The sequence below is a fragment of the Microcebus murinus genome, chromosome 5, assembly GCF_040939455.1.
Source record: "Microcebus murinus isolate Inina chromosome 5, M.murinus_Inina_mat1.0, whole genome shotgun sequence".
In the NCBI taxonomy this organism is placed as follows: Eukaryota; Metazoa; Chordata; class Mammalia; order Primates; family Cheirogaleidae; genus Microcebus; species Microcebus murinus.
In genome coordinates, this window is record NC_134108.1 from 8,874,525 (window position 1) to 8,899,502 (window position 24,978).

General features: G+C 57.1%; 1 protein-coding gene across 11 annotated transcripts in view; it reads right to left on the minus strand.

Annotated features, from left to right (window-relative positions):
• Nucleotides 1–24,978, minus strand: part of SYNJ2 (synaptojanin 2) — a 90,824-nt gene that overhangs the window by 46,864 nt on the left and 18,982 nt on the right. For 5 of the 11 annotated variants that reach the window (XM_076002836.1, XM_076002835.1, XM_076002833.1 and 2 more), the window contains exons 2-5: nucleotides 22,216–22,302; nucleotides 12,325–12,595; nucleotides 8,385–8,610; nucleotides 1,151–1,234 (exon numbers count right to left, since the gene is read on the minus strand). In XM_076002836.1, the coding sequence (XP_075858951.1) occupies nucleotides 1,151–1,234; nucleotides 8,385–8,610; nucleotides 12,325–12,595; nucleotides 22,216–22,302 (668 nt within the window). Of the gene's footprint in view, nucleotides 1–1,150; nucleotides 1,235–8,384; nucleotides 8,611–12,324; nucleotides 12,596–22,215; nucleotides 22,303–22,415; nucleotides 22,781–24,978 lie in introns of those variants that run through there. The other 6 variants (XM_012759616.3, XM_076002838.1, XM_076002837.1 and 3 more) reach the window with 4 other exon arrangements.

Here is a 24,978-nt window from a genome sequence, read left to right on the forward strand (position 1 = left end):
AAAGCCACTGAGCTGTATGCTTTCGATGGGTGAAGCTTACGGTATGTGAGTTATGTCTCAATAAAGCTGCTTTTCAAAAACACCTCGCTTGAGCTCCAGAGGAAGCTCCATGTCCCCAGGGTGCCACCAGCCATCTCGTGCATCTTGGCTGTCCCTTTCTAGAGGGAAGACTGTGACCGAAGCCCACTCATCCGTCTCACTCCACGAGCTGACCCGCTGTGCCACCCACGCCGTCAGCGCGGCTGGCCCGCGGCCACGGCGGCAACTCACCCACTGCTGGCCCTGGGGCAGGTCGAGGGCTGTGCTAAGAAGCTGGACCTAGGCCTGGGCACTCGGGGCCCAGCCATGCCGAACACCCCGAGGAACCTGGCAGAGGGAGCCCTGGGCCCCTGCAGGCCCTGGCTGACAGCCCACTTACGGCCACACAAGGGGCCCCGTAAGAAGAGCCAAAGACGACAGAGGCCCCGGCCTGGAGGCGTTGTGGACGCACCCACGCGCCCTCGGGACAGGGACGAGGATGCAGGATCAGCGTGGTGGGATGTCCCTCCACCCGGCCCACGGCCCACCTCGCTAGAGAACCCACCGGGGGGTGGCGCGTCATTTCACTGGGGCAGATGTGCTCTGGGGACGCCTTCCCGCCCCACGCTCTGCCCGGGAGACGGAACGCCAAATCCCCCTGGCGCTGGCCGGAGCCTTCTGCAGCCGGCGAGGGGTATTTTTAGACAGCACAGGAAAGCCGTGCCATCCTCACACGGCTCCACGGCACGCAGAGCCGTGCCAGACCCTCTCCACAGCCACGGAGGGCCCGGAGGCTGTACGTCCCCAGGACCCTGAACTTAGGGTCCAACTTGAGGCCACTCTCCCCAGGCACACGGTGTGGGTCGCTCACTCAGCAGACGCCGCACCCGCGTGCGTGGTGAGCACGCCACAGGCCTGCTGAGCACCAAGCCACAGACTGGGGTGCGTGTTTTCCGTACACGCGCGCACACACACATGCACTCGGCTCAGCTCAGTCCAAATGGGCTGAAGTAAAAGACCAGCAACCACACCACGGAAGGAACATGTCAAAAGAAACAAGCCACAGCTGTTGGCGAGAAGGGAGGGGTGAACAGGAACACAAGGGGACATCTTCCTTTTTTTAAGTACCTACCTGAAGCCCTGGCTGCTCCCAAAACAGTGGAACGGAGCCTCTGATCTGGACAAAAGACGACACTCCATCATCCATGTAAATCGTCTGCAGCACAAGGGAACAGAAGCGGAAAGATATTCCTCAATGACACCGAATGTCCTGGGCTGGTAACGGGATCCGCCGCCTGCGACCCGACACCGGGCGGAATGAAGGGCAGACAGTGGACTTCGGTGCCCTCGGCCCCTCCACCGCGGCTGGCGCTGCTCCCTGACCGCGGGCGGGCGGCGGGAGGGTGGCTGGCGGGCACGCTGGCAGCTCAGCAGCTTCTGAGGAGGGGTCTGCAGGGGGCCTGGGCCCCTCCAGGCCTGCTGCCTGCCCGGGCGTGCGGGAGGTCACACTCCCAGGTCACAAGCTCACCCGCCTCCCTGCAGAGCCCAGCAACGCCCCGAACCCCCGTTTCAGGAACAGAGCCAGCGTGCTCTGGGATTGGAGCGCGACCTTTCTCAGTCCTCTGCTTGCACCTTGTCAGCTGCTAAGCAGCAGAGAGCTACTGGAAGCGGGCTCGATGGAATACAACGAGCAAGCTGCAGCCAAAAGACCCAGCTGGCGACACCAGTCAGTCTTGAACTTGACAGCACAGGTCAAGACTCAACTTGAACTTGGCCCTGCCCCACCCCACCGTGTTCGCACACAGGCCACTCAGTCAACACGCACCACACCGTTTCCACAGGCTGCCAGTGTGACAGCACCTACAGAGAGAAAAATGACACACTTTAAAAAACGTACCTCCTCCCCCACCCACACGCACAGTCATTCCAGAGAGCCTGCAGCCCGCGCTGGAGCACAAGGGAGTTCTAAAAGGACAACGAGTGCCGTCCCGAGCCCAGCAGGGCGAGGCAGCTATCAGATCTCGGCTTTATCTGCGCAACTCTACCCTGGCCTGGCGGGGCGGCCGGGGCCGCGGCGGGGCCTTTCCACTGCTCAGCAGCCTGCTCCCTTACCGGGTAGCTTTCCACGCAGGCCAGATCACGCTCAGATCACACATGCATTAGTAATTCCGCAGTGGAGGACTTGAAAATTAGAACCACAGGAATTACGTGAGCCAGGGGGACCGCAGGAATTCGTGAGCCTGGTATCCATACTGCTGAGCTGGAATTCTATCCTCTAACCTCCTAAAGAAAAACGTGCTGGATTGAGAACTTGCTGTCTGCTGTTTCCAGCTATTGGGTACCAGCAAATTCGTTACCCTCCACTGTTCTGCTAATGAAGCAGAATGCAATAAGCAGGTTGTTTAAATGACCACAGGCATAGCTGGCCACCATGAAATTAAGTGCATACAACTGACCATCACGTGCAGTCTGCACCCGCCCAGATTCCTGCGAAAGAAACCAATGCAGCCAGCATTTTTATATAAAGACAACTCTTAACAATGCCCAGGGGCTGATTAAGGCTAAGGACTGTCATCCTCACTCTGACTACCACGTGCCGATAACGCCGCTTGCAGCACCAGACCAGGGCCCCCTTGCGCTGAGACTTGCCCAGAAGCAGCTTCTGCAAACCCCGGCAGGCTGGCAGTGCTCCGGACCAGCCCCCAACTGGGAGGAGAAGGGGCGCTCCGAAGTGGAGTCGCTCCTTCCCATCCTGACTCTGTGTCCCACGCTACCAGCGGGACCACCTTCTCTGTTCCCAGGGCAATGGGCATAACCCGCTGTCAAACGCCAGTGACTCATCTCCACGCCAGGGGAAAGGACACAGTGGAACACTAGTGGAACACGTGTCTCGCTCACAGACGTCATTTTAACAGAGGGCATTAGGGGTCCTGGTGTGCAGGATGGCGGGTGGAAAGAAGGTGGGCTCTTGGATAAGCCCCGGCCACATCCGACAGCCACTCTGCCCAGCAGGGTGGCCCTGGGTGCGTTACTTAACCATCTGCAGCCTGTTTCCCTTTCTCTAAAAGGAGTTAGTGTCACGTGGTGCTCAGAGAGGGGACGTGCTGTGAGGGGCGATGAGGGCAGGACGCCAGCACGAGTGGGCACCGAGAGCATAGAGCTGTCTCCTCTTCCCGCAGGAACTCGCGCCCCATGAGCACGGCACAGCCACCTTCTGGGGGCAGGTGGGGCTTAGGGGTGGGAAGAAGGAATCCAGGAAGGAAGAAACGAGAAGTGGGAGGGAGCCAGGAAGAGCCACAGAGCTGGAAAGAAAACAGGGAGCCCCAAGTGATGCAGCGGTGAGGCCAGGCTGGGGCCCAAACCCCCAATGGGGCAGGGGAGGGAGACCCTGAGCCGAGCTTTCATAGCAGGTGGGAGCAGAAACCAACGGCCACCACGAAAAGAGAAGGATGAAGCCAGAAAACTCATGCCTGCGTATATACGCTCTTAGCTGACAGGCTTTTGCTGCACTTCTACTTCTGCAGGCAGTGTTTGCAAACCAACTCTTTCCAAGTCTGCAGTTCTTGGGGGTCATACTCAGTCATCCTGACCTCCCTGGATTATTAGTCAGTGGCCTTATCTTCAATAGTCAAATATTTATCTTGGATCTTTTTTTTTTTTTTTAATAGACTGAGGGGAGTTTTTGGTCTTGCTTTTTCCTGCCTGGTGAGTCACAGCTGCAGGGTAAGCCCACCAGGTATGACTCACCAGAGCTGAAAGATTCAAGTTTCCTCCCTAGGAGACTAAGATGCATCCATACATGCACATGACACACATGCGTGTGCATACAACTCACAAATGCATACACTGTACACGCACACACCACACACAATACACATGACAAATGCAATGTACATGATATACCACACAAATGCACAATGCCGACACACACACAATGCATACACAACACACAAATGCACACAGTACACACACAGCACACACAAAACATACATGCACACACAAGTGAACACACGCACAACATATGCACACACACAGCCTGCCCTGAAGGAGGAAGATTTATTCCTCTTAATAAATAAAAGATGCAAGGCTGGCGCAGTGGCTCATGCCTGTAATCCTAGCACTCTGGGAGGAGGTGGTGGGAGGATGCCTTGAGGTCAGGAGTTTGAGACCAGCCTGAGCAAGAGCGAGACCCAGTCTCTATTAAAAATAAAAAAATTAGCTGGGCGTGGTGTTGCATGCCTGTAATCCCAGCTGCTTAGAGGGCTGAGGTAAAACGATCGCTTGAGCGCAGAAGTTTGAGGTTGCTGTGAGCTAGGCTGACGCCATAGGACTCTAGCCTGGGCAACAGAGTGAGACTCTATCTCAAAAAAAAAAAAAAAAAAAAACTCAGACCAACCTAAGCACCTCTATCGTGGTGAAGTGCCATAAACAAAAACATTGTGTAACTCCAGAGACAAAGTGGCTCTCTTGCTATGTAGGAGGGGGGCAATGAGTTTCCCACTGTTTTGGGGACATTCGCTTCCCTCAGGTCATCTCTGCTCCTCCTGTGGCGATGACACTGACCAGCATCAGGACCACGCCCAGCCCGTGCGTGGGCGTGCCTGGGCCACCGGCTTTCCTGGAAGCGCAGCCTCCACTGCTGTCCCCGCTCCTGTCACCTGGCTCCACGGTCCCGCCTTGCCTGGGCCGGCTCCTGCACACGCCTCTCCTGCCCTCGCCCTGCTGGGCTTCCATCTCCCTCTACAAGGGCACAGCCGCCTGCCAGGGCCACCCGCCACCCCATTCCTGAGGCGTCCCCTGTGTCCCCTACCTACTGGGGAGCAGAGCCCGGCAGCTGGCAGGCCCACAGTGGGACTCTGATGTGTGACCTCCCCTCCCGTAGAGTGGCCAGACCCTCCAGGGCTCTTCCGCATGGCCCAGCCTGGGCTCCCACCGCCCGCCAGCAGCAGCCTGAAAGGCCCTGCTCTGGGAGCCAGGCCACACCCATGTCATAGGTGTCCAGTGGAAACGGAGTCACCATGGGCTAAGTTACAGCCCTTGGGAGGGGCGTGGCAGCTGTGGCTGCCGGCCCCTCTGGGTGGACGGCAGATGGCAGTGTCCCTGGGAGCCAGGTTGGGCAGGGACTTCACCAGGAGCAGCACTGCCTGGCCTGGGCCCAGAGCCCAGGGGAGGAAAATGGGATGAAAAACACACGCCAGGGAGACCACGAAGGCTTACAGGGGCCAAGAAATCCCTTCCTGACCCTGAAAAGGAAGAGGTGGGGTAATCTAAACAGTGTGGGGCTGAAGCCCAGGAGCCAAGGGGCAGGCTGTCAATCTCTGTGAGGCCTTGCAGGCCGTCCCGAGGGGCAGACTGAGGTGACGTGGGGCCCCAGTGAGTAAACTGGGAGCACAGTGTGAAATCACAGAGCCAAATCCTCCACTCCTTCCGTGGGAATGCTCACGAGCCTGTAGAAAATGAACAAAGCAACGGCTGGGGGGGGGGGGGTGGTTCACAAGGCTGAATGCACCACGCACAGAGCACAGTCCTCCGAGGGGAAGGCACGGCCCTGCTGTGGGCTCAGCTGTGTCCCTTCCAAAAAAGATGCACTAAAGCCCAAATTCAGTACTTCAGAATGTGACCATGTTTGGAGATAGGGTCCTTGCAGGCGAAACCAGTTAAGGGGAGGTCACACGAGGGTAGGGTGGGCCCCTGGTCCAGGGAGAGGTGGCCACGTGCAGACAGACGCAGAGACTGGAGTGATGCTGTCACAAACCTAGTTACGCCTGGGGCCACCAAGACCAGGGAGAAGCGAGGAAGGACCCTCCCCCAGAGGCTTAGAGAATATGGCCCTGGTGACAGCTTGATTTGGGACTTCCAGCCTCCAGAACTGAGAGAGAATAAACACCTGTGGTCGAAGCCACCCATTCGGGTCCCGAATCACAGCAGCCCCTGTTCCTTTTTAGCATTAAAATGCCCTGTCTTTCAGGGAAGGTCGGTGATGGTGGGGACAGTTGTTTCCCCAAGGACCTACTCAATATGACACAGTAGACGAGATGCCAATTGTTTGTGTTTTTTTTTTGAGACAGAGTCTCACCCCATTGCCCGGGCTAGAGTACTGTGGCGTCAGCCTAGCTCACAGCAACCTCAAACTCCTGGGCTTAAGCAATCCTTCTGCCTCAGCCTCCCAAGTAGCTGGGACTACAGGCATGCGCCACCATGCCCTGCTAATTTTTTCTATATGTTTTTAGTTGTCCAGCTAATTTCTTTCTATTTTTTTTTTTTTTTTTTTTTTTTAGCAGAGATGAGGTCTCACTCTTGCTCCAGCTGGTCTTGAACTCCCAAGCTCAAACGATCCACCCGTCTCGGCCTCGCAGAGTGCTAGGATTACAGGCGTGAGCCACCACGCCCAGCCGAGATGCCAATTTTTTTTGTACTAGTTGAAATCCAAAAGTCTGGGGCCCATGAACCCCAGGACCAGACCAGGAGCTGCCAGCCAGGGGCCGGATGGAGTGCGAGGCCCGGGGCTCACTGCAGGGCCTGACGGGGGTCTCCGTCTCCAATCCCAGGGTCTCTGGCACTCTGATTCATACCAACGTACTGTGCACCTCCAGCCCTCTGTACCCAGCCCACCACCCAGCCCACATAGGTGACAAATTATAGAGATTTGCTGAGCAAAGCAAAGGCATCAGGCTAACAACCCAGGGATAAAAACGAGGATAGGAAAGTGGCAAGGAAGGGGGGCGTGAGGGCGAAGGGAAGGGCCTCCCTGCAGACAGACCAGGAAGCGAGGAATCGGCCTCCACCTGGGGGCCACATCCTCTCCCGCTCATTTTTAACCGGATATTTATTTAACAAGCTTGTCAATACCCAGCAGCGTGAACACTGTGGCCAGAGTTACAGGCAAGTAACTGCACCAGCTGCTCGTCTCAGGGCTCCTGACCCAGTGCCCCTCCTGCCACGTGCCTGACTCCTAGGGGCCTCCTCATCTTTGCACATCCCCCCCCCCCCGCCGCCCCCCGAACTCCCAGCAGGCAGGAGCGCCCACAGGTGGAGGCAGGTGTGCAAAGCTGCGCTGTATTAAAGCGGCCAGCGTCCTCATAAGGAAGCCCTCTCACGGCGGCAGCATCAAGGAGGGATGCCAGGCCGCACCTGCACAGGTAACACGGGGGGCTGGAGCTGGCCGCGGGCAGCAATGTTGCACCTGTGTCTTTATAGGGCTGTTCTTTTTTCATAGTTGATTCCACCTATTATTCTACACGGTGACATTATCCTGCAGATTGCAAGTTAGAGCAAAAAATAATAATAATTAAAAAAGAAAAAACAGTTGTAAGACAGCATCTCTGGAAATAAGAACAAAATTTAGAAAAAGAAATCAATAAGAAACTAAGCAGACGGTTGTGTTCTAGGGGAACTGCTGCTTAACATGCGATTTCACAACTCCCAGGTGCTCACACTTCGAGGGTGGAACTTCAGTTGATTTAGGATGAAAAGAAAGGTTTCTTCTCTCATCCTTCCATTGTACTGATTGACTTATTTTTGTCCTAAAAAGATTTTCAAACCCTATTGGTTCATCTGTCAGCTGCTCTCAGAATAACTGCTACCCTCATGACCACAGCAAAAATTCCCGATTCCTTTTAGTTAAAAATACCTTGTGTGAGCAACGTCCCCCCAGCAAGAGACGTGAATCAAAAGATGCGCCACGCAGACTGGAGGCCTCGTTCCACGCAGACCACAGGCCTCGTTCCACGCAGACCACAGGCCTCGTTCCACGCAGACCAGAGGCCTCGTTCCACGCAGACCAGAGGCCACGTTTCACGCAGACCACAGGCCTCGTTCCACAGACCACAGGCCTCGTTCCACGCAGACCACAGGCCTCGTTCCACGCAGACCACAGACCTCGTTCCACGCAGACCAGAGGCCTCGTTCCACGCAGACCAGAGGCCACGTTTCACGCAGACCACAGGCCTCGTTCCACAGACCACAGGCCTCGTTCCACGCAGACCACAGACCTCGTTCCACGCAGACCAGAGGCCTCGTTCCACGCAGACCAGAGGCCACGTTTCACGCAGACCACAGGCCACGTTCCACAGACCACAGGCCTCGTTCCACGCAGACCACAGACCTCGTTCCATGCAGACCAGAGGCCACGTTCCACGCAGACCACAGGCCTCGTTCCACGCAGACCACAGGCCTCGTTCCACGCAGACCAGAGGCCTCGTTCCACGCAGACCACAGGCCACGTTCCACGCAGAGCTCCACGTACTCGCGCTCCTTCCGCTTGCAGTAAGGCGCCCCGAGCAGAAGCCACCACAGATGGAAAACACGCGTGTGCGGGCTGCAGCTACTCTGACCCACTGGGCCCATGGACGGGGCGGGGCACTGACCTGCTCTGTCTCCACGAAGTTGGACACGTAGCCATCGTCGTTCACGCCGCGGGTGTGGAAGCGGGCGCCGGCGCGCTCGCAGCTGATGCGGGAGACGAGGCAGGCCTTGGCCTGCTTGTGCGAGGCGTACACGGTGCGGACGGCCACCACCCCGCAGATCACCTTCAGCAGCCAGTCGCAGCAGCGCACCTGGTGCTGCCTCAAGGGCACGTGCAGCAGCTGGTTCCTGCAAGACGGAGAACACCGGTTCAGCTCACCTTCGCTCCCGGCGAGCGCGGCACCCAGAGCGGGCGCGGGGAGGCGGGGGCTGGCGCTCTGGGTCAGCGCGGGTTGAGCGCGCGCTCTTTCCCCAGGAGCCGGCACACGCAGGCTGGGGTCTGGGAAGTGCACGGCTTTAGAGAGCAGCACAAACGGCGGGGCCGCAGTGACGCGTGCAGGGGACGGGGGACAAGGAGTCCTTCCCCAAAGCCACCACCAGGCAGGCTGTCACTGTTGGCAGTGGAAGCCCAGCACGCACCTTTCAGGAAATCACAAAGGAGCCTGTGTGCAGCCCTGTGTCCTCCACGGATTTTTATCATAAGCTCCATCAGCAAAAAACTTAATCATGTTTTACATTTAAGCAATGATCACAATAAATGAGACAAATGATAAAAATAATCACATTAAATACAGCACACTGTCCAGGTGCGGTGGCTCACGCCTGTAATCCTAGCACTCTGGGAGACCCAGGCGGGCGGATTGCTCCAGGTCAGGAGTTCGAAACCAGCCTGAGCAAGAGCGAGACCCCGTCTCTACTATACATAGAAAGAAATTAATTGGCCAACTAATATACATAGAAAAAATTAGCCGGGCATGGTGGTACATGCCTGTAGTCCCAGCTACTGGGGAGGCTGAGGCAGGAGGATCACTTGAGCCCAGGCGTTTGAGGTTGCTGTGAGCTAGGCTGACGCCACGGCACTCACTCTAGCTTGGGCAACAAAGTGAGACTCTGTCTCAAAAAAAAATAAATAAATACAGCACACTTATTTAAATTACACATGCACGCCAGGGCTGCACCCAATGAGAGCATCACGAAGCAATCCAAAATAAATAAGGAAGGATGAGACGAGAATACAACTGGAGTGGAGCTCCGGCATCCCCTCCCCCGCCGGCGGGCTGTTCTGCCTCTGGACTCGGCCACCATACCAACCAACCCGGCAACAGCCACCCTGGGCACCATTCCAAGTGTTTTGGGATGGATTAGCTCACGTCACCCTTGAAATGACCCAAATATATTATCAGTGACCCCACTTAACAGATAGAGAAACTGAGGCCCAGAGAGGTGAGGAACCTGCTCACAAAGCCAGGCAGCGGCAGCGTGGAGCTGGGAGCCTGTGCTTCCAGCCCTGAGCTCCTCCTGACGAAGGCCCTGCGTTCCCGTCCGCACCCTCCACCCGCCACGTCGTCCTCCCACCCCCACTCACTCGGCCTCCCCGGCCCCCAGGGCACCCGAGAGTGCCATTCTGAGGCCCGTAACCCACTCCCAGGGAGGCAGGAAGACTCGCTCTTGCAGGGTTCCGAGCGAGTCTGCAGCGAGATGCCCTACTTGTTTAAAAAAGGCAACCCGGTTCCTGCCCTTGAGCCTTCCTCAAAGACAGCAGCATTTCCCCACTGCCGGCACCCGCCGTGAGCAGGCACAGACGGGGGCTTCTCCGAGCTCCCTGCTCGCAGGCCGCCCCCAGCTGCGAGCACCGCCCCTCTGAGCTCACGCGTGCGGCCCCGGCACTGCCGGCCGGAAGGACAGTGACCACAGGGCAGTCTCACAAACACACGGCCCGCTTCTGAGTCTCTCTGTAAAACTCAGCCAAACCAGCTCTAGAAACACATACATCACACCTGCACGTGGCATCCAGGCAAAGCCTCCAGAACATCCCAGAGTCTGCCGGCCCCACTGCTACGGCCACTGTCGTCAGGAGTCAGGGTTAGAAACCTTTAGCCAAATGGACAACCCTCAGGTAAGGCCTCTTTCCAGGGAGGCATGCCTGACCCTCTGGGGGAAGATGGCTCATGTCCCAGGAGGAAGATCCCCAAATCCATGAAGGAAAACAGAGCTGTGAGTTTCCTCCAAGACTTACCTGTGCCGGGAAGCACTGTCAGGGCGATCAGTAAGCAGCCTGGGAAGATGCTGAGACTTCACCCTGTCACTCCCCACAGTTTACTGGCCACGGGCAGTGCTGACCCCGTCTGACCCCTGCTGTGGGTCTGCAGACCCCAAACGCTGGGCCACAACACAGCAGGCTCAGGGTGACTCAGCCCAGGGTGACTCAACTGTGGTCAGTGCTGGGGGTTCCACCCTGAGCCCAAACCCCACGCCCTGGCGCGCAGCACAGCCGAGCAGCCTGGCGCCCGCTGACGTTGCCGCCTCCTCTCCAACGCGAGACATAGTAGTCTGGTGTCCACTTCCAAAAGGGACACCACAGTCTCCTTCCCCAAATCCCTCTTTGCCTCACTGTTTGTGTGAGCCCACATGAGCCCACCACGGAGCTGGCGTGAGGGAGAAGCGGTTACAAAGGTGCTGGGGAATCCAGACACCCCAGGGCTCTCCTACGGCTTCAAGGAATGTCCCACCACCGACGGCCACCACCGCCTCCGCCTCCACGCACCCGACAGTCTGGTCTAAAATGGGCCTGCAGCGCCAGCCGCTCGGCAGAAATGCGGGACCTCAGGCCCAGCCCGGCCCTGCCGTGTGAGAACCTGCACTTCAACAAGCCCAGCAGCAGAGTCGCACGGACGGCAGAGTCCAAGCACATTACCGACCCTCCAGCTCAAAGATGACAGAACCAGGGAGGATGGGGGTGAGGGCACTGGGGTGCACGCAGGGACGCGGGCAGGTCCCTCTCTCCGAGCGGGAGTCACAATTCCCCTCGGGGCTCGGAAGCAGCGAGAACAGAACACTTGCCGCCCGACGGGAGCCTGTGACAGCCTCTGTGTGCGCACGGGTGGGGGGGGGGGATGTGCATAAAGGTCAGAAATCAGCTCGCCCGTCCCGCCCCACGGCTGGGACGACCGACGCAGCCTGAAGGCAGACCCTGGCCTTCTAAACCACCACACCACGTGAGGTCTGCTGCAACGACTCCCCCAGCAAGATCTGCACTTCTGCCCAGCCTCGCATGCCCCAGCGGGCATCTGAGGGGACAGCACTGCTGACGGCCAGGCCAGCGTGCCACCGTACGTAATCACCACAACCCGCTCACAGGACTTGGCCATCCTGACCCCGGGGCCCAAAAAGGCCACTAAAGAATGCTTAGCTCTGTCCTTACTCGGAATGAAGGGGCGTCAGGGGATCCCACACATGCAGAAATCCAGCCACCTTTGCCTGGGCTTTGGGGCTTGCCTTAGCCTGTTACTACAAGTTGCCTTGAGCAAGCTGACTCAGTTTCCCTGTTGACGGGGCTGTTTTAGCTGGTGATTACCACTTTGGGATCTGGAGCCAGAATGCCTGGGTTTAAATCCTGGCTCTGCCACTTGCTAGGTGTGGGGAGTTTGGCAAAATTCCCTCGCTTATTCATGCCTCAGTCTCCCCATCTGTAAAATGGTGCAACAGACCCCTCTGCATAGGTTATGAGGACGACATGAGTCATTCCCCAAGGAAGACAGCGACTGGAACACAGGGTAACAGCTGCACACGGAGGGTAACCGGGATCGCTGAGGAACCAAAGGGCTGGTCCAAGCAGGTGCTACCCTTACCTGCTCTCTTCACAGAGCCGCCTTCCTTTCCTAAATCTGCATCGGACCACTCTGAAGACACCCCGAGACCGCGGGGCAAAGGGTTTGGACCCACTTCCTTCTCACTGTGCTGAGCCCACAGGCATGGACCACCGCTCTCCAGAGGTGACCCAGGACATGGGGACAAGGGACTGAGGAGCCATCCAGAGCCCGTCCCCGTGGGACCCGCCCTCACCAGAAGAAGGAGCTGCCGCACTCGGAGCCGCCATGACCCTGCTTCTGCGTCCGCACGGTCAGGTCGAAGGTGGACCCGTCATTGGGGCACGAGAAATAGAACACCCCCGAGTTGAGGATCTTCCTCAGGGCTGCGAGCCGGTCCTCCTCCCTGGCCTCCTCCTGGAGCGGGTAGAACTCGGTGGCGGTGATCTTGTAGATTTCGGCGTCTGGAATCCTGCCCACAGACGTGCAGCCGGTCACCAACACCAGGAAGCTCAGGTATGTGCCCCCTGGAAGGGAAATCAGACGCGAGAGCTCAAGGTCAAGGTCGGCACAAGCTCAAGATCGCGCGTGGTTGGCACAGCAGCTGGGCAGCTCAGGGCGACATGGAGGAACAGACAGCTGTTTCCAGCTGCAGCCGGGAAGGTGACTTCCTGTGGACCCGGCACCTCCCCGGCGCTAGAATTTCCACACTCACTGGCTCAAGAATCCGCCCGTCACCCACGCCGAGGGTGCAGTCCTGCGACCAGCAGCTCCCACCCGCCTGGGAGCAGGCTAGAAATGCGGATTCTCGGCCCTGCCCAGCTATTGGGGTGGGAGAGCCCTTTGCCCACATCTGCCACCAAAGCCTCTCCCTCCCACTAACTCCTCAGCCACTGCCTTGACTCAGGACCCCTCAAGTGGGGTCCATCCTCCCCGCTCTGTCACGGGGTGGCCTTCTCAAACCCATCTGAGCATAGCCCTTCCCCGCCTATGTCCCTCCGTGGCTCCCACTTGCCCACAGGACTGAGACGGAAGCTCCCTGCAGGCCCACAGCTGGCTCCACAGCTGCCCACCGGTGTCCCTGTCCCACACGAGGCCAGCCACTGTCACGGGCTGGCTGTCCTCTGCAGCTGCTCCAACGTGCCACATGCCCTTGCACCCTGTGCATGTGTCCGAGACATTCCCTCTGCTGGGGACGTGCTCCCGCTGTCTGCCCAGCAAGGCCTGCACGACCCCTTCCCTGCACAGAGACCCCATCTCTGCCCACGGTACCCTGGGCTTCGGGCCCCAGCCTCCACCTTCTGGAACAGCATGAGCCCCCCGGCATGTCCCACGTGACCTCCCCACCTTGCCCTCCCGCTTCACCAAGCGAACGTCTACCCACACGTCTGGGTCAACTTGAGCCCTGAGCGTAGCCTCCTCCGAGAAGCCTCCCGCTCCCTCCCAGGTGCGGTCAGGTGCCCCTGCTAGGTGCCGAGGGCAGCCCGGGCAGCGCCTCACACACAGAGCCACCGATGTCCTTCCCCGCCTGTGTCCCCCGCAGACAGGGCTCCTCAGGGCTGGGGCTCCGTTCATCGCTACCTCCTGGGCCTGCACAGCCGGTGTTTGATGATAATTCCTAAGTAAATTCCTGCCAAGCGCCACCCAGACCACCTCCAAGCCTACTGCTGGGTGAGTGCGGCACCCTCTCCGGGCTCCACACTGTCACTGCCAGCTACCCTGTGCTCCCCCCGACACACACAGGTGCCCCCCCCATGCTGTGTGAGTTGGGGTGCAGGGCAACGCTTGCCCCAAGATTTAGCTGAGTGGACAGCTGGCCTCGGGGCTGGCGTGGCGATGGCCCAGAGGACTCTCTTCCCACCTGCCCAGGTTCAAGGGGCCCACTCCCAGCGAGATGTGCTGCAAAGCCCGGTGGCAGCTACTGCAGTGATGGCTCAGAGACGGTTCACGCCTCTGACACGCCACCCAGAGACGGGCACAGTGCCTTCCCTCAGCACCTCCCCACGTCCTCACCACACCCACGGGAAGAGCCCCCTGCCCGGGCAGCTCTGGGTTTTGATTAAGGAAGCGCCGCTGGACCAGTGGGTCAGGGCTCCCACACGCCACGAGACGCCATGGGGCGTGGCAGTGGCTCCTGTCGTCTCCCAGTCACACCAGGGAAACTGTGTTAAAACCACACAAGAATAAAGGCAGGTACCCTGAGGACAGAGAGGGCCGGGGCTCTCAGAGGGCAGGGGTGTGTGGGGGGGCGGACAGCTTAGAGCCACGGCCCAGGGCACAGGCGCCGGCACCCTCCCGCCTCTCCTGCGGGCCCAGCCCAGGCAAACTGCCCCGGAGGGGCAGGGGGACAGCCCCCGTGGCCTGGGCCAGGAGCGGGTTCCGGAAGCGGCATGGAAAATTCTGCTTCACGTCAGTCCACCCGAGTCACGAGGCCGGATTCTAGCACACTCCCTCACAGCCTCTGCGTGGGGGCCCGAGTCCCTGGCAGGAGTCCAGGTTGCTGGGAAGGCAGCGGCGTTTCCTGGGCAGGACAGCAGCCTGGGGGAGGATGCGGGGGGTGGGGCGGGCACAGCAGATGGGAGCACATCCGTTCCCGAGAAGGGGCAGGGGCTGGGGCGTGGGGAGTGAGGGGAGCCGGCACCTGTGGGTGCTGCTGCCGGGGCTTCTAGAACAGCCCGTGCACAAACAGCGCTGCCACCCCACGCGCAGCACGGGCTCTACTTAACCCCGGACAACGGGCGTCACCAGCCATCTCACAGGGAGGGAGCGGAGGCGCAGAGAAGTCAAGCAGCCTGCCCCAGGTGACAGAGGTGGGGAGCTGGGACGAAAATCCTCTTTCTGGCTACGCCACCTGGGCAAGTTGCTCAAGCTATTTACCCCATCTCCCTGCAGACGGTATCGCCAACCTGCCCAACCAGCCGCTCTCTCGGGGCTGTCGCCATCTTACACACGAGCGACCGTCCCCCAGGGGGCTGTGTGGGAGCCGAGATGCAAACGGGGGTCCGCCTTCAGCCCACGCTCTGCCAGCAAGTTCCAGTCAGGCCGGATTGCCTTTAAAAGATTCTGTACAGAGTGCGGCCAACCAAGAACCTGCTGCCGACTGCACGTGTGCAGCCCCCACATTTATACGCTGAGACCCTCATCCCCCGGGTGAAGGTACTGAAGTGAGGCCTTTGGGGGTGATCGGGTCATGAGGGTGGAACCCTCATATGTGGGATCACTGTCCTTATAAAAGAGGCACAAGTCAGCTGCCTCGTCCCTTCCGCCCTGTGAGGACACGGTGAGAAGGCACCATCTATGAACCTAGAAGCAGGGACCCCACCAGCCACCGAATGCGCTGGTGCCGTGAGGTCAGACTTCCCACCTCAGAACCGTGGGAAATGCACTTCTGTGGTTTGCAAGCCGCCCGGGCTGTGGAACGTGGTTACAGCAGCCCAAAGGGACTAAGACAGCATTCCCCGCTCATTTAAAAACTGACACCAAGCATTTTCCTCATTAAACAGTTGTAAATAATATATTTTTGCAGCATATTCTAAATACTGACGTGTAAAAATAAAACTGCAGTTGCTGTCTTCAGCAGTGCCCGGTGGCATTGCCACGGCGATTTGACACTCACTGTCACATATTACTTAAAGGAACACATGAACGAGTTCTTTAACAGATGGATATTTTACTCACATTTGCATTCTACTTCCCTAAAGAATCTCATCCTAATGTAGCTTAATCTGTGCTCCCACGTCTTTTGTTGAACACCCTCGCTCACCACGCAGCAGTTGGTTCCTAAACACAAAGTGTTTAAAAAGAGTTTCTTCTGGTTTGATCAATATATAATCGATCAAACAATGTAAAGAGTACAAGGTAAATAAAGAGCTTTGAAAAATTATCATTTAACATAAAAAGTAAAAATTTGTTGGAAAGGTACCTGCCTCTTAATGGGATGAATATTATTTATCGAAGGAATAGAAGTAAGTTTTGCACCAATTCTATTTTTCAGGTGTAAACACTAAAAACCCTTGTTCACATTAATAAATAGATGGGAACAGAAATAGCTTCGTATAGAAATGTCGCACAAGTCTTCAAATTCTTTCTGAGTCAGTGCTAAGTAAAACCGCAGTGGCCTTATTGAGGAAATCACTCTCAGTGCCGGCGGCGGAGAGCCCACTTCCGTTTTCTCTCCCAGCGCCGTGGGAAGCAGACCATTAGATTTCCCCTGACTTGCAAGTAGTGTCTTACCTAGTCGCTGCTGTGACTTATTTCAACTCTGCTGACAGAAACAGTGGAACTGTCCCCTTGCTTGGCACCCTAGAGGGAGCTACTTCCTCGAGCAAGACACGCGGGAAGATTCCGGATGGGGGCAAGGCCGGCTTCCTGTCCTAAGGCGGAAGCAGGAGGACACCAAAGGGATGGAGCAAACGAGAAGTCTGCCGTCCATCCCAGCACTCGGCAACCAGAAGCGCTGAGGGGCAAGAGGGCCAGTTTCCTTGCAACTGGCCAGTCTGAGTGGCCGCAGAGGAAGGCGTGGCCCCGCCTCAGGACGGCTGGGGAGCCACCGCCTCGGAGGGTCTCGGCCAGCCCCCCTCACCCGGCAGGCGGTTCCCTGGTTCCCTTCCATCCCGGCGTTGCTCTGTCCTGCCCATGCTCGCCCAGCAGCCCAAGTGTGCACTCTGTGTACCACCAAGCTTAGGGCAGGTCCTGGTTCCAGCCCAGCACCAGACTGCTGGGGTCACCTGTCGGTGTGGTGCAGGCCAGTGACGTCCCTCCCCCCCAGAAGGGGCCTCTTAGGGGAGGGATGAAAGTGCAGCCGGCGGGACCCACCTGCCCCAGGCACCTGAGGCCTCTCCCAGTGCTCACCTTGAGCAGAGGATCCTGGCTTTGTTTTTGTGAGCCAGTTTTTGCTTTCTAACAGCAAGCAGCTAACCTGGCCTGCAGAGGGTCTCAGAGTCCTCAGCTGAGGCTGAGTTCAGGGCCTTGAAGCCAGTGGACATCACAGCAAAAGAAAGCTGAAACTCATAAGGCTGGGGCTTGCAGTGGCTGTGCAGCCTCAGGCAAGGCTCTTACCTTCTCTGGGCTTCACAAGGGGACGCACCTGGTGGTCTCCATGACCATCTCAGGCCGAAGGCTCTGGTTCCAGGGCTCCAGCCAATGCGAGACCTCGCAGGGGTCAGAGGGAGCCGCCGGAGTTGGGTGGGGGGATAGGGGGTAAGCTGTGGGTCACAGGCTAGAAGACACACTAGCCCTGGGAGGGGACACACGCCCCCTCAGAGAGCAGAAGGCTCAGAGTCCAGATGGCCCCACGTGGCACCCGCACTGCAGGGCGGAGAGCAGGATGCGCCGGCCTCTCTGTTGTCTGAGGGGACGGAGTCTCGGCTCAGGGCGGTGAAATGAGTTCTGGGATGGATGGTGGTGACGGCCGCATGACAGTGTGAATGTGCTTAATGCCACTGGACAGTACACTTAAAAACGGCTAAAACAGTACATTTTATGTTACATATATTTTACCATAATAACAAAAAAAACACCTAAAACCTCAGCATCAACTCAGACATTCTCCCCCCACCAGGGCTGCCTTCAAAACCCAACTCTGTGTCAAGCTGCCAACATCCTGTCCCCGGCAGCACTAGGGTCTACGTCCACCTAGTGGCGGCCACTTGTCACCAGGCTGCGAGGGTCTGGCTGGCAGGACCCCCTGCCTGTCGGGCAGCAGGGGGCCTGCTGCGCTCGTGCTGGCCCAGCCCGGCTCCGAGCCTGCGCGGGGCCCGCCCCACCTTCTCTGCCCTGCTCACAGACTCGCACGCTCACGGCGACACCCAGGACTCAGAAGTCTCGGCCTTACCACCATGCGTGAAGTGAGGCTCTTCACCCTCCAGCCTCCCCCCGTATCAACAGACTCTAAACACCACATGCACGAGGCATCGTCTCAGGTCCCTCTTCCCACCCCCGGAGAACACAAGCTCGGTGCAGACAGCGGGTGGAGCCTGCACGACAGCTCACGGGCACCCCTGGGGCCGCCCTTCCCCACTCCACGCTGACATCCTGAAACCAGCCCCGGTCGGTGTGATCACACCACGGAAACCGGCACACACTGCACATCGGAGCTTCCCCGCAAGACAGCTGTCAAATATTTGCCAGCCCGCCACTGGGCCTAGGTATTAAAGTCAATTATTCCAAGACTGTCCAAGGGCCAGTCCATTTCAAGACTTGCTAGAGAACACGGCATCCTGAAAGACTAAAGACTCAAGCCTCCCTCTTCGGAAGATTCTCATTCTGCCCCTCGAAACAGCCCTGCGTTAGCCTGTGTGGAGTAACCCCTCCCCCCAGCGTCTGCCTGGCCCCTTCCCTCACACCAAGGTCTCCCAAAGTGACCCCTCTGCAGGCCAGGCACCCCACGCTCAGCACCCGTGGCCTCCCCCGCAGCCTGCCAGCAACTGAGGAACAGAGACGCCGAGCCCCGCGGTGGAGGTGGGGAGCGTGCACCCCGCCCCCCAGCCCAGGCCCGCCGCTATGCCCGGGCCACGTGCTGACAAGCTGCCCAGGACCAGCCTGCCTAGCTCTGAGGAGACTCCAGACTTCCCAAGGCAGCCGTGTTCATCACCTCATGTGGACAGACCTCTTAAGAACTACGTAAGATAGAGATGAGGCAGTTTCCCCGGTTTTAGAGATGAGAAAACAGTCCTAGAGAGATTCAGTGAACACAGAAGACCGGTTGTGAAGCTGGAACCGGAATCCAGGAGAACTGTCTGGTAGAGAATTTACAGGCTGTCGTGTACAGTGCCACAGGCTGGCCACTGCACAACTCCAGGAGGCACGATCCATCACAGTCCGGGATTTGAACACAGTCCCTGAGGCTATGAAACAGGGAGACCTTGACAGCTGAGGTTAAAGAGCAGTTAAATCCCTAAAATCATTGGGATAAATTCTTTTTTTCTGCTGCACTCTCACTTTCTATGCTTTGTCCTGTGGGTACTTCAGGAAGCCTGGCTCCCTGGCTAATCACAGGGTGCCACCCCCTTCCTGCTGGCGTTTTGGGAGGGATGAGGGACCCCGGGCTCCCTACAAAACCCAGGAACTCGGGGTAAAGCTGTTAGGCAATTTCTGTGCACATTTCTTAACTTCTAGTGTAAAAGGCCATTTTCATTTAGGTCGATTGAAATTTGTCCCAAATTAAGAGCCTGAAAAGAAGCTCCTTTCTTTGTACAAAGACCCTCAGCTAAACACGTCAAAAGGGAGGCCCAGTCCTGACACCGCTGGTCGTCCTGGCGGCCAGGAGAAGCTGGAGTTCTGCTCTGTGCTGCCGACACGCTCACAGGTGAAAGCGAAACAAAACAGATCGTAGTTCTGGGTCAGGGACTTACAGGGGAAAAGAAAGTCAAGTTAAAGCCAAACGACCCTCAGTGTAAACAAAGGGGACCTAAAAAACTCGATTTAAAGGCCCAATCCTTCCTTCTTCAGACACCCTAGAGCAGGGGTCCCCAAACTTTTTAAACAAGGGGCCAGTTCACTGTCCCTCAGACCATTGGGGGCCGCTGGAGAGTGGGGCGCACATTCCACACATGCGCACTGTGGGACCGGGACCAGGCGGCTGCTAAGCAGGACAGGCAGCGGTGGCAAAAACAGCAGGCGGGCCAGATGAATGTCCTTGGCGGGCCGCATGTGGCCCTCGGGCCATAGTTTGAGGACCCCTACCCTGGAGCATCAGTCCCCAACCCTTTTGGTACCAGGGAGAGGTTTCATGGAGGACAATTTTTCCTAGAACAAGGGTGGGGCGGATGGGAGAGATGGGGAGTGGCTGTAAATACAGATGAAACTTTGTCCCACCTGCCACGTGGCCTGGTTCCTAACAGGCCACAGACCAGCAGGATCTGTAGCCTGGGGGTGGCTGGGGTTTGCAGCTCTTTCTAGAATGTGTTAAAAACAGGCCAAACAATCCTGACGTTCTAAAAGTCAAACCTGCCTGCACCGTGCTCAGAGACTTCCAGCCCACCTGGAAGGGGGGGCTGGGGCCTCAGAGGACATCAGAAGGGGGGTAGGGAGCTAAAGCCTCCCCATGGCCCACCGAAGAGGACACAGCTGAGGGAGGGGAGGGCCTTGCGTAGAGCTGCTCCAGGAGTTGGTCACCTCTCTCCACACTCCCTGCCCCCTGGGCCAGGACCCTGATACCCTGGCTCGCTGTGACAAGATTTCTTTGGGGGCTGCCACTCCTCTCAGTTAGGACCAATTCCCCATAGCTGATCCTAGATCACAGCCCAGGAAAAAACACTGCTCCCCTGGGATGGGGACAGGTACTGCTCTCCCCACCCCACCCCACCCCCCGCTCATCAGCCCAGCTGCCTGCCCCTTCCGGAAAGGCAGAACCCGGGGGCCAGAGGTGGTCCCTGGTGCCACAGGCATGAGTTGAAAACCCAGGTTACCAGCTGAGAACGGTGGGACCTTGGGCCAGTTACTGAACTTCATTGGATCCCAGTCCCCGTCATATGCAAAATGAGTCATTTGTTATTGTAGCAGAAACAGTTGCCAACTATTAAATATAACTGTAACATGCCCAGGACTGTACCACATCCTGAGCGCCTAGATGTTACAATGTAAAACATGAGTCTTAGAGTGGGCTGGGCACGGTGGCTCACGCCTGTAGCCCTAGCACTCTGAGAGGCTGAGGTGGGAGGATGGCTTGAGCTCAGGAGTTCGAGACCAGCGTGAGCAAGAGCGAGACCCCGCCTCAAATAAAAATGAGTCTTAGAGTAGACAAGCCCAGTTCCTAAGCCTCTGAGCTTCCCCTTCTGCACCTGCAAAGCAGGATGAGGACACACCAAGTGACAGGTGGCAGGGAGAGCACACTACCAGATTGGACATGTGAGGGAGTGCCCAGCACGGGGCAAGTTCCACACAAGTGAGGCCACTGTCATCGTCACCACCACGACAGGGGCAGGGGCCACGGGGCTTGTAACCTCAGAAAGACCACCCGGAGGAAAGCGCCCTGCAGAAGCCTGTGGGCGGGCAGCACATTTTCATGGACAAATGTGTCTGGAGGCAGTGACGTCTGCGTTTGAATCCTAGCTGAGCTTCTCACCTTACACAAGTTACTTCCTCCCTGAGCCTGTTTCCCACACTGTAAATGGGACAAGATACATTATCACATTGGCTTATTTTTAGGATTAAATAAGTTAACGTATATCTAGCCCTTGGCACAAAACAGACATTTCATAAACACGTTTTGTCATGTGGGCACTGCGTGTTTTTCCTAAACACGATTTGGAAATGATTGAGGTAGTGATCTTAGTTCAGGATCACAGTTCCCATGACAGAAAAGACCCCGATAAGTAACGGCAAGCGTAACGGCGCGTCTCTGCCGGCTCCAAAAACCCTCAATCTCTGAAAAGAGCTGCTGTGTGCAATGAGGGGAGAGCACACTCGGCTCGGGAAGAGCCCGAACTGGGACAGTTCACAGCCGTTGGTTCCCATCTCGACCAGGCAGGACCAAGAATCAGGAATGCCACCCGTGCTCTGGTCTTGGCCCCAAACAAGAGATCACAGCCAGGTGGCCGATGGCACAGGGCGGGGCCCGAGGGAGGAGGAAGAAAACAGCGGCTGCAGAACCCCAGGGCCTGGGGCTCCCAAGGTACGGGAACAGCAGGGGTGTCACAGAGGTGGCTGTGCTGTGCCCCTTACCCTCAAGTTCCTCTCCCTCACACCCCACGGCGAGGGTCTCACAGTCAGGCAGTGGCTGCTTTTCTCTCCTGCCCACAACTCTCGCCCACCCCTCCGCCCTCCAGATACACCCAGAGAGCCCAGAGACGAGGAGCCCCCTGCATCTGCTCTGGTCCCCGTCCCCGTCCACCCACCTCGATACCCCTTATAGAGCACGACAAACAGCCCCGGGCAGAGGCCGCAGACCGGACTCCGGAAACACTCAGGTCCCTGTGGCAGACAAGGCAGGTGGGCTGCTGCGGCACCAGGGCTGGAAGCCACGCCCTCCCCCACCAGCACAGACAGGTGACAGCCGGCTACCTCCCCTGCGCCCCTCCACCCCCACGCAGGAGCAGGTTCCGGGGTATAAAGGAACATCCTAAGAGAGGAGAGCAGTTAGAACAGAAAGCCCGAGCCCCGCGGCGGTGGGGGCTGCCAGCCGCTCTCCCGCTCGGCGGCTACTCACCAGATTTTAGCCTGAGCTCCCCCAGGCAGCCGTACGCGTCCGTGAGCTTGCCATACTGTCCTTTAATGACTTCCTTTTCTTCCGGAGCTGGGGGAGAAACACATCACAGAAGACATCAGCGACAGTCTCCTGCTCGTTCCCGTTCATTCACACCCGGCCTGCCAATCTGGCTCCCCACCCACTCGAGACAGAAAACACACAGACAACGGCTCGGCCCACAAACACGGAGCGGGGGGTTCTGCGGCTCGCGTCACTGCGCTGCGGGCTGCAGCCCTTCCCGCCAGCGGCTTGCTCTCTGGAGGCGCCCACAGCCTCCTGGGGGCTGGAGCGGGTGGGGGAGCAGGCGCTGGGATGCTCGCTGGGCTCTGGCTGGGGAGGGGCACCTGGGATCTGGCCCTTTGTCACCCTGCACAGGCTCAGAAACAGGACTGAGTCACCCTTAGCCACCTGTGAGGACCTTTCTTCCTGAGTGTCACCCGCTGTCGGCCTCATCCGGGAGGTGCCTGCCGCCCGAGGCACCTGCTGCCACCCGGGGAGACAAGGAGGGAGGCCTGGGCGCAACGAAGCCTCACCCCTACAGGAAGGCCACGGCCCCTCTGGCCGGGACGGGGGCGGGCCCTTTTGATGCTCCAAATGCATAGAATGAATTATTAATATAAGCACGGATGAGCCTTGAAGACATTACGCTACATGAAAAAAGCCAGTCACAAAAGACCTCATAAATATTCCATTTACATGAAATGTCCAGAACAGGCAAATTTATAGAGACAGAAAGCACATCAGTGGTTGGCCGGGGCTGAGAGTAGAGAAGGGGGAATGTGGATTACTGCTAACCAGTACGGGGTCTCTTTCAAAGGGGACAAAAATGCTCTAAGCTAGATTGTAGTGATGGTTGTACAACCCTGTGAATATGCTAAAAACATGACACTTGAAAGGGTAATTACGTTGTATGGTATGTGATGCATATCTCAGTAAAGCTATTATTAAAAAACAACAGAATAAATAGGATTGCAAAGGACACTAATCTTATTGAAATCCAGTTATCAAGATATTTTTTTTTTAAATGTTACAATATAGCAATGGACGTACCTTACTTAGTACTAGCATTTTAAATGAGAAGATCTAGTGGGGTCTATTAACCACATTAATTTCAAACTAGTGACAAGAATGAACACGATATTGAGATGCTTTCACATCACATTAGAGTGGTTGCAGATATCTGTCATCTCTATTAGTGACAGAGTCAGAGACATGGCTACCACACGTTGGTGACCAGGTAGGAGATACAGCTCATACTGGTTTTACTGCCTGCTTTCCTAATTGAATGGAATACTAAATGTCAGCTAGGAATTACAAAAATAAAGATGGACTTTTTCCCCCACGCCAGAGAATACGCACAGAGCCGTCAGCAGCCGTGGCCCCGCACGAGGACCCCGGGGCCGGGAGAGCCACCTGCACGTCATCGTGAAGGTGAGAGACAGAGCAGCTGATTCCTTCTCTGCCACGTTCTCCCCGAGCTAAAGAAAGGAATTCTCAGCCTGCCTCTACTCCCAGCGTGAAGGAATCTCAACTAGGAACTAAGATCCCAAAGTGAAATGTTAAAAAGGGTGAAAATGACAGAAAATAACAGACCCTCACCCCAAGCCCTGAGAGCAGACGCCCTGGCACTGTCTGACTTCCATCATTCCTGCTGTCTCTACAGACGAGGGTTCAGGAAAGGCCAGGGTGGAGGCTTAGACAAGCATTTTAAGTGGGTGAACCCCGCTTTAGCTGGCACTCATCCTGACACCCCGGCTCAGATGGCCCACTGCCCCACGTTTTCCAGGACGGGCTCAATTTCCGGGGTCCTCTCCACCCTCCGCCCAAAGCACACTGTACTCATCAGACCACGTGTCTCAACTGAAATTGGAAATACGATAGTCTGACGGTCCCGCCTCCCCCTGAAGCTCTTCGCACTCTCAGCCCCCACCCAGGGGCCAGCACGGGCTGCCCCCCTCGCTCTGCAGTGGGCCCAGGGGGCGGGGGATGGGCAGCAGGCTCTCGCTGCAGGTGTTGCCAGCGCCCAGCAAGTGCACAGTCCGTCCAGGCAGAGAGGTGGGACAGGCCTAAGACCAGAGACCCCTTCCTCCGTCCTCCAGGCAGGACTGGTGACATGATGCGATTTAAAGACAAAGGCTGATTATCAGCATAGCCGGAGAGGCCAACAACCTGAAAACACACTCGATTCTCATTATTCACGGTAGTTGTGTTCTATAAAGTCACTAGCAGAAACTGAAGCGTTGCTCCTGGAGGAAAGACAGAGCTGGGGTCCTGAGAGCCTCGGGCCATGGCATTTTCATCGCCCGATCAACAGAAACGTGTTTTACGTGCATTTCTGTTAAAAGACACCTTACTGATACACAGATGCTCCTTGACTTACGATGGGGTCGTGTCCCGATAAACCCCTAAGTTGAAAACACCGTAAGTCAAAAATGCATTTAATATACCCAACCCACCGAACGTCACAGCTTAGCCTCACCTACCTTAAATGTGCACAGGACTCTTAAATTAGCCAGCCTGTAGCAAAATCATCTAGCACAAAGCCTAATTTATACTAGAGTACTGGCCATCTCATGTAATTTATTAAATACTCCACTGAAAGTGAAAAACAGAATGGTGATATGGACACCTGAAGTTTCTACCACATGTCTATCACTTTTGCACTATCGTAAAGCAAAAAAATTCTGAGTGGAACTGTCATCAAAGACCATCTGTACATTGTTG